The 9,528-nt window shown below is 40.1% G+C and overlaps 1 protein-coding gene across 1 annotated transcript; it reads right to left on the bottom strand.

The window, feature by feature from the left end:
• Nucleotides 1-2,655: 2,655 nt before the first annotated feature.
• Nucleotides 2,656-8,843, bottom strand: LOC308410947 (uncharacterized protein). Its single transcript, XM_080904618.1, has 7 exons — nucleotides 8,815-8,843; nucleotides 8,448-8,507; nucleotides 5,671-5,850; nucleotides 5,162-5,302; nucleotides 4,840-4,894; nucleotides 4,526-4,679; nucleotides 2,656-3,431 (listed from the first exon to the last, which is right to left on the bottom strand). Exons 3-7 carry the CDS (start codon nucleotides 5,827-5,829, stop codon nucleotides 3,284-3,286), a joined length of 657 nt encoding a protein of 218 aa, XP_080760744.1. The 5' UTR covers nucleotides 5,830-5,850; nucleotides 8,448-8,507; nucleotides 8,815-8,843; the 3' UTR covers nucleotides 2,656-3,283.
• Nucleotides 8,844-9,528: the final 685 nt, after the last annotated feature.

Genomic DNA, 9,528 nt, shown 5'->3' on the forward strand with positions numbered 1-9,528 from the left:
GCAATTCCACCTTTATCCTCCAACCTCGCTCTTCTGCACATGATCAGACCACCCTGATCATTGAACATCCGAACACCTCTCTTGGTGGTGGTGCTGTAACTTTGTGTTCGCTCTCTCTGTGGTAGAGGATCACTTACTGTTCCTGTTCCCTCCTGCAGTAAATGGTTAGTTACTCCTTGCCATCCTTTAGCAGTAGTGATACTTTTAACAAATGTAGAATATTTTCAGGATGGAATATTTTCTGGAGGCCAGGATTACTGAATTGGAGACTCGGCTTTGCACCCTTCATTCACCCGTAGCTAGCCAGGCCCCTGTAGCTGGTGCAGAGGAAGATACCCTAGGCCCCGCTAGCTGTTCCCCGGCAGACCCCAAGCAGCTGGGGAAAGAGGGCGGCTGGGTGACGGTGAGGAGGAAGCATAGTCCTAAACAGAAGCCCCTGGAAGAAGAGTTGCAGTCTTACACGCCTCTTTGCAGCTTCTCTCCTTCTGCTACCCCCCCAAAAACCCATCTCCATAGAGACTGTGTCAGCTCCCAAACAGACCAAAAACAAACTAAAAACCAGCAACAAACTACTTAAACATAAACAATCACAAAGAAAGAACAATACAGTATCCACATCTGAACCAAAGAGTAAAACAGTGAAATGTGGATTATTAAATATTAGGTCTCTCTCCTCCAAGTCTCTGTTAGTACATGACTTAATAATTGATCAACAAATTGATTTATTCTGCCTTACAGAAACCTGGTTGCAGCAGGATGATTATGTTAGTTTAAATGAATCAACACCCCCGAATCATTCTAACTACCAGAAACCTCGAAGCACAGGCCGAGGGGGAGGTGTGGCAGCAATTTTTCACGCCAGCATATTAATCAACCAAAGACCCAGACAGACTTTTAATTCATTTGAAAGCCTGATGCTTAGCCTCGTCCACCCCAGCTGTAAAACTCAGAAACCAGTCTTACTTGTTATCATCTATCGTCCACCTGGACCTTACACAGAGTTTCTGTCTGATTTCTCAGACTTTATATCTAATTTAGTTCTGAGCTCAGATAAAATAATTATTGTGAGTGATTTTAACATCCATGTAGATGCTAAAAATGACAGCCTCAACATGGCATTTAATCTGTTATTAGACTCAATTGGTTTCTCTCAAAATGTAAAAGAACCCACCCACCACTTTAATCACACTCTAGATCTTGTTTTAACATATGGCATAGAAACTGAACATTTAACAGTGTTTCCTGAAAACCCTCTCCTGTCTGATCATTTCCTGATAACATTTACATTTACAATAATTGATTACACAGCAGTGGAGAGTAGACTTTATCAAAGTAGATGTCTTTCTGAAAGCGCTGTAACTAAGTTTAAGAATATAATCCACCCACTGTTATCATCTTCAATGCCCTGTACCAACACAGAGCAGAGCAGCTATCTGAACGCTACCCCAACAGAGGTCGATTATCTTGTTAATAATTTCACCTCCTCACTACGTACGACTCTGGATACTGTAGCTCCTGTGAAAACTAAGGTAACGCTGTGAGGAACCTTGGAGTCATTTTTGACCAGGACATGTCCTTCAAATCAAATCAAATCAAATCAAATCACTTTTATTGTCACATCACATGTGCAGGCACACTGGCACAGCACATGCGAGTGAAATTCTTGTGTGCGAACCCCACAAGCAACAGAGATGTGCAAACACAACAACACAAACGAGCAAATTACAAGAATGGCCAACCTGAAACTAATAAATATATGTACAATATATAATAGTGTATGCATTTCTGGATGTGTATACTAAATATTTTCCTACGTGTGTGTGTGTGTGTGTGTGTGTGTATACACATTTTTACAAATTAAATAGTAAAAAAATAAATAAAAAAATAAAAATAAAATAAAATAAAATAAAATAAAAAAATAAATAAAAATAAATAATAATAATAATAAAATATATAAAATATACAGAGTTGAATATGTGCAAAACAAGTGGCATTTATATACACTGTTAAAAAAAATTCCGTTATAAAACGGAAAAAGTGCTGGTAATTAATTACCAGCACTTTTTCCGTTATTGTACGGGCACTTCCGTAAACCTTAAAACGGATATTTCTGTAGATTTACCCGAGTTTTTCTGTACCATTGACGGACATTTCCGTCAAACCTAAAATGGAAAATTCCGTATTTTCCATAAATTTCGGCGTTATTGCACAGACAATTCCGTAAACCCTATAACAGATATTTCCGTAGATTTACCTGACTTTTTCTTTACCATTTACGGACAGTTCCATCAAACCTAAAATGGAATATTCCGTATTATTTAAGTACTCAATCCATACCATTTACGGACACTTCAGTCATCCTAAAATGTTTAATTCTGTACCATTCTCTATACCGTTTACCATCAATAAAGCACAAATGTAGAATCACAGCAATTATTTATTTCCTTTAACAGCTGCCAGTGCCTAAAGTGATTTCACTTTTTGTGGTGAATGATTTGCAATATTTACACTACAACCATTAAAACATTCAGAACATCACCTTCACATTCAGAGAAATTTTACATACATAAACCAGCTGTTTTCTCAAAGAAGTACAGCCATGTCCTTTAACAGGGAGATGCCAAATCTAGCAACTTTTTAGCATCTATAGGCTGACAGGCATTAATAACAAATTGATTTGTTAAAGACAATGACAAAATAAGACAATAAAACTGCCAGCATTGCTGTTGCTGTCTCACCTGTCAGTGCAAAATGAGGAGCCCCCTCCAGGAGGATGCAGAAACCTACACCTCCAACTCCACATATCACACCGACAGGCAGAGCTCTGCAACCAGTGGCTGACCTTTCTACAAAAAACAAATAGAACATTAGAAGTATTACATTATACAACTTTTCTATAAAACATCAGTGCAGCAATAACAACCATGACCTTAGAAGGATGACTGTGCAACATGCCATAAAGAGATTTTTAAAACTCTTAAAACAACTTAAAACTAAAAAAAAATTAAAACTTACACCTCCAACTCCACAATGACAGGAAAAGCTTAACTGGAATGACAAATATCGCCCACCTTCCCTCCCCCTTAACATGGGGGATTTGAAACTGCAGCATGTGTGTTGTGGGCATCTAGTTAAAACATCTGAACTCACCTAATACTGTAAAAATCTGTATTTCTACTCCCAAGCCCCATGTTTTTGGATTTGCCTTTGTGTGTGTGTGTGTGTGTGTGTGTGTGTGTGTACATTCAGTCCAAAAAGGTATTTTCTGAGCTCTGAGAACAGCTCAAATGGCCCATTCAGATTCCTTCTGCTTGCATTCAAATTCCTTCAGCTGAGAAACCAGCTTGCACACCTGTGGAGGAATGAAGTGCCGTTTCTTCCCCTTCTTCTCTGCCTTGGAGCCTCGCTCAGGATTGACCCCAAAGAAAACTCTGAGGGAAAAAAAAAAAACAATAGTGATATGCAGACAAAGTTTGCACATGTAGTGTGGCTTGACAGGAGTGGAGCAGTTCAATAAAATCCTACATTTGTTTTCTTCAATATGCCCCTATGTGTGAACCTCTCTATCATTCTAGTTGACCATCTGTCTAGAACCCAATGTTGTTGTGGTGCTGGTGCCAGTGGCTAAGCTCTCTTCCTTTGTCTTTTCAAGACACATGCATTCACACTGTGCATATACAGAAATGTTTGCAAGGGTGAGAAGTCTGCTTATCACCAACACATGACAGCATGCATCCTCAATGTGTATGCAGGGATATTATAAATGCACAGAACACAGAAGGGGATAGAAAACACAGTTGACATTGTCCTATCAAAAGGTGTAACAGCACATTTGAACACGGACTGTCCTGGGGGTTATTCAAACATGGAGTGGAGAAACTGTGACATTCAGTGCACGTTACACATCAGTACAAGTATTAACATTTGGGCATGAATCCACTATGTAGTATTTTTTAAATTAATATGTTTAGTCTTTCCTTCGGGAGGGGGGGGGTCGGGGTCCCTGGAACAACATATTTTGAGTTTGGGGTCTGCAGCCAAATAAATTTCAGTTTGTGTGTCTTTGACATGAAAAGGTTTGACCACCACTGACATAACCTGGTCTCAGGTGCTAATGGTTTTAAAGAGATAGCTCAAACGAATTTTGTGTCAACAAACCATTCTGAGAAAAATATGTTTTTGCTCCATTTCCCAACTGGAATCATGTTATGTTTGTTTTGTTATTGATTGACTTAGGACACTATTTAAAGCAAAAAGCATGTTACCTGCCCTTTAAAAAGATATGACACATTTATTCCAACAATAGTCTTCAACAGGGAGCTACAAAATCTCTGAACAAATCCATATTCAGGGGGATCATAAGCCAATAACAGCTGATCTAAAAGCTCACAGCATGTGACGACACATTTTGAGCTTGTACATCTCAGACAAACGGGTTTAGTGTAGATTGACAAAAAGCAGGTCAGGTGCAGAAAGGCACGGCAAAGTCACATTTACAAAGTATTTCCAAACAATGAGTGCTTACCTTTGCATGAATTCGAGAGTAAAAGCCATCTCCGGTGGGTATTGGACGTTGCAGACATAAAACATGGAGAAGACGTAGCTCAAGGCCACAATGGGAGAGGTGATGTGGTCATTGACAAGTAACCCATCAACAGCAATCTTGAATTGCTGGTCACCTTAAACACAGATAAAAACCATGTACCATTTACAAAAAAAAAAAAAATCCTATATTTTAAGGCAAGCAAAACATTTCTTTAATAAATATGACACAACAACAGCTTATAACAACAGCTAACAACAGCTTGCTGGGATACAAAAAAAGATTTAACTACAAACCTCTGATTAGGATGCATGGGGTCACTGGGAGTTCGACTTCAGGATCTGCAGAGATCTGTTTTGGTGACAGACATGATACATGAATTAATGTTTCCAGTACACACAAACCTGCTGGCAAATTGACTATCTGCTAGTGTCTTCATCAGACAGAGGTAGCCATTATGCAAAAACATTAATGTAAATAGTTTATAGATAGAGAGTTTATAGAGAATATCAGCAGCACAATTAGGGGAATCTATACTTCCTACTGTGGTTGGTTACTTGGTTCACCACTGGATGCAAATAATTATCTTGCACACAGTTTAAAATCTACAACATCTACCTCTTTTTTGTGGAAGAGTTTATAAGAGTCTTCCTTGAAGTATTTTGAAATGCCACAGATGAGCTGTATTGGACCTTCGCCCATCTTCATCCCTTTGGAGTCAAGGAAGTCATTGATCCCCTTTTCTTTTTTGGAAAGTTCCTGTTCAAGGTTCAAGGTGTTAATTTTGTACAAGTACATAAGACTAACACTCATTTTCGTTTGGAGCTATGGAGAGAATTTTGAAAAAAATAAAAATAAAAATGAATTATTTCATTTTCATTTGCAACCTGTTCTGTTTTGATCTCAAATGTCCTGCTTTTTTGGTTGTCACTTCCTGATTTTTGGTCTCAAATCTATTCCATTTGATTGTTCATCCAAGTTATTCTATTTGATTGGTTGCCAGTTTATCTTTTTTGGTCTCAACTCTCTTTTTGGTTGCAAATCTTTTTCTGATTGATTAATAAAGACAAAATTCTCTCCATATGGAGCAGCACAGCACAATCATAATAATAACAATAACAACACACCTGTGCCAGCTTGTTTTGTACAGAGAAGCCAAGGAGTTTAGATGCATGATCAAACAGGTGAGGAACTTCAAACAGGAACGGCCACTCGTCCTTTACAACGGCAATAGTGGTATCATCATCGTTGAGGATTTCACGCTGAATGGGATATGTTTCAGTCATCAATTTTCGAACAGATGACTCCTAAAGATATGAGGCAGTTAGACAAACAGTCGAACAGTTAGTCAAACTAACCAATTAAAATAATAAAACAGGGTATCAATTTCAATTGACTATGGGCATAGTGATCTACAGACGATCTACAATTTCACAATGTGTCCTAAATTGTACTTGGACCCAGACCTTATCGCATTACTCCTGCTATATACTATTGCTGTGTGAATGGTTGTATGTCTAGATGGTGGACTGTAGGAACCGAATTGCCACACATCCATACAGATCTGAATTCCTGGGCCTTTTCTTTGTTGAATTTTCACCCCCTGCTTGCCTCTTCAGTGAGCTTTGTGGCCTCTTCATATTTTCAATTCTGTGTTCCAGCTGACGAAAGAGAGTTTCAGAACCATCTTTTGCAAAAGGTTTGTTTCCAAACGGCTCTGTCAGCTTGAAGGAGGCAGGATATTGTCCTACAATCATACTGGCGAGTTCCCTCAGCTTTTGTCTACCAGGTCTTCCTGGGTGTTTATGGAGGTAATCTTCAGCGACGATCCGAACCATCTCTCGTCTGTCTTTCCCCATTATGTACTTTTTTTCACGCAACTCATCCATGACTTTTGAGGGAAATTTGTGCCATGGTACAGAATATGCGTCTTGGGATGGGGAGTCGGCTGTCTCAGGTGGTGTTGAGGGCAGCTGAAACCTCTGTGGTTCAGGTGTTGATGAGGGGCCAGGCCGGGTGAACTGCGGTGGAGTTTGTGAATCTATGGATGACATGACAAACATCTCCATAAATTAAACACATCACAATTGTTGCAAATCAATTAATACATTGGTCCTCAATGTCCAGTTTGGGTCAACCAGGAATACAAATGGACCTAATTATGAAAACCAATTATAGAGTAATTATTGCCATGTACAGCTGATGGCAACTTTTTTTTTGCATTTTTGGAATAAACCTTTGTAGTTTCAGAAAACTTGCATTAAAACAGAGGGGCAAAAACTCACCTGCTTCCAATGCTTTGACAGCTCTGACGAATCTTTTGCACTGAATGAATGGCAGAGTGTCTTTAATGTCCTCCGGGTCCACAAGGCTCAGGTCATCTACAGAGAGAACTCCTAATTCCTCCAGTTTAGCCATGAGTGTATCCATCTGATCGCTACTGAGCGATGGCATTGCTTTCTTGACATAGTTTTTCACAAGTTCCATGTTGGTGTGTGTTTAAGAGGAATGAGCCACCGAGTACCTCTCTGGTAAGAATAAAGTGGATGATAATCATCAAGTTTGTTCAAATCATGGCAACTGAACAGGTCAGAAGCATTTTCATCAAGTTCATAGAGTCCAAGATCAGGTATCCAGCTGGCAGTTTTCCCTCAAAGCAAAAGTAGGACAGTAGTTTCATTTTTTACAAAAATGCTTGCTATTTGTCCTAACTGCAGTAGTCCTTTTGCGTAGCTCAGTAAGACCAGCATTCCATTTGCATATGTAGTGCCTTTAACCTGCACACTCTCTGTGACAACTGAGTTACTTGAGTTCAAATCAAATTCTCCAACCACTGTCTTTATGTTCTGGTCATAGAGCTCTGGATAGAACCGTGTTGAGTCTGAGACATGAACCTGGGAACGAAACAAGGTACCACAAGACTGATAAGCCTGAAGCAACTGGTGCCGTTCAGCCAGAGACTTGGTTACATTTATGAAGTTCTTACTTGCCCTAATGCACCTTTTAAAATAATAATGTAATGCCTTGTGCATAGGGCTCTGCTCGTATATACTATTCCCAAGAGATGTTACAGTCTCCCTTGGAACACCATACTGCCCCAGTTCACAGGCTAGTGCATCCACAGTATATTCCTGTTGAATATCACTTATAGTTCTCATTTCATTTGCTATTTCTGTTATTGTGGAGGCTGGAACCAAATATTTTGCCTGTAAACCCAAGTAAAACTGAGCAAGACTCTCTGTGAAGTTGTCTTTCACTTGATCACTGCAGAAATTATCACTTTGTTCTGCATCAATGTTAAAACTTTCAGGTTCTTCAGGTTCTACATGTGATCCTTCACCTTGGAAAGACCGTTCTGTTAGTTCACATATATGAACTGGGGCTATCTTGGTAACATCCCACCCTTTATGGTATCTGGAAATATGCGTTAGGGATGACTTTACATTGAATGTCTTAGAACATCCATCAAAGGGACACGTTACAGTCAAACCCTCATCTATGTGACCACTCAAATGACACTTTAAAGTTTTAAGATCATCATATTCACTGCTGCAAAAATTAAACAAGCACCTTAACTGTACAGACACATTACGGTTCCATGTTTGTGTGCTCCTTCTGTCTACATGAGCTCGTGACATATGCACAGCAAGGCTACTGTATGTGTTAAACTTCCTTCTGCAATCCCTATGGCCACATAAAAAAGATACATTATTATTATTTCTGTGTGTTCGGCAGTGTTTCAAGTAATCAGTCGAAGACCGAGCGTTAAAGCCACAAATGTTACAAGTCAACATTTTTAAGAGATTGAATTTGCCAATTGACGGATAGCCAGAATCAGAACAGAATCAATATGAAAACAATAAATTTATATCAGCACAGTGAAGCATATTCACTTTTCAGGTACCTTCAAATAAGTAATCTGCGTTGGGCTGCATGGGCCACTCTCTTTGGGCTGCAATGTTTTCTGCAATGAAATCTGATTCTACTTAACTATCACCCCTTTTAATTATTACTATGTTCAGTTGCATGCTAACGTAACACAGCGAGCTATAACAATACACACATGTGGCTAATTTACACACACACACACACACAAGCGCGCGCATCCAACTTATGGGCTAACGTTAACTTTAGTTGGGCAAACCACGCTTCAAAATAACGCAAAACCCACACATTCAAATGTTACCATGAAACACACACGGCTACCAACTGACTATCGAGACCAAATTTCATGTAAGAGGGAGGGAAAAAATGGTTTTTGATGTACTTACGAAGCGCAGGCGGCTGGCTAATGCTAACGCAGCTAGCAGCAAACGTCCACTCACATACACACCACTACCAACTGCCTATTGAGACCATTTAATGTACGAGGGGGAACAAGGTGGCACTCCATTCTCATTCTCATTCCACACAACCAACCTGTTTCCAACTTTCCTTGTGACTTGCAGAAATTTAGGTAGGCACTGACCGCACTGAAAGTAATGGCGTCGGAATATTCTGGCTGGGGGAGAAAATTCTGCCTTGCGCAACAGCAAACTTTCCGTATTTCGCAAAACGGAGCGAATCCGTAGCAAATCCACGGTAAAGGGACCCCTAAATTTACGGATTTTTTTAACAGTGTACAGTATGGAGTGCATAATGTTGAAGTTCCAGTAGTGAAGCTGAGGTGTCTATGACGTGTTCAGCAGTCTGATGGCCTGATGGAAAAAGCTGTCTCTCAGTCTGCTGGTACGGGACCGGATGCTGCAGAACCTCCTTCCTGATGGAAGCAGTCTGAACAGTTTATGGCTGGGGTGACTGGAGTCCTTGATGATCCTCCCCGCTTTCCTCAGGCACCGCTTCCTGTAGATGTCTTGGAGGGAGGGAAGCTCACCTCCAATTATCCGTTCAGCGCACCGCACTACTCGCTGGAGAGCTTTGCAGTTGTAGGCGGTGCTGTTGCCATACCAGGTGGTGATGCATCCAGTGAGGATGCTCTCAGTGGC

This window comes from Rhamphochromis sp. 'chilingali', assembly GCF_963969265.1.
Source record: "Rhamphochromis sp. 'chilingali' genome assembly, chromosome: 15".
NCBI classification, from domain to species: Eukaryota; Metazoa; Chordata; class Actinopteri; order Cichliformes; family Cichlidae; genus Rhamphochromis; species Rhamphochromis sp. 'chilingali'.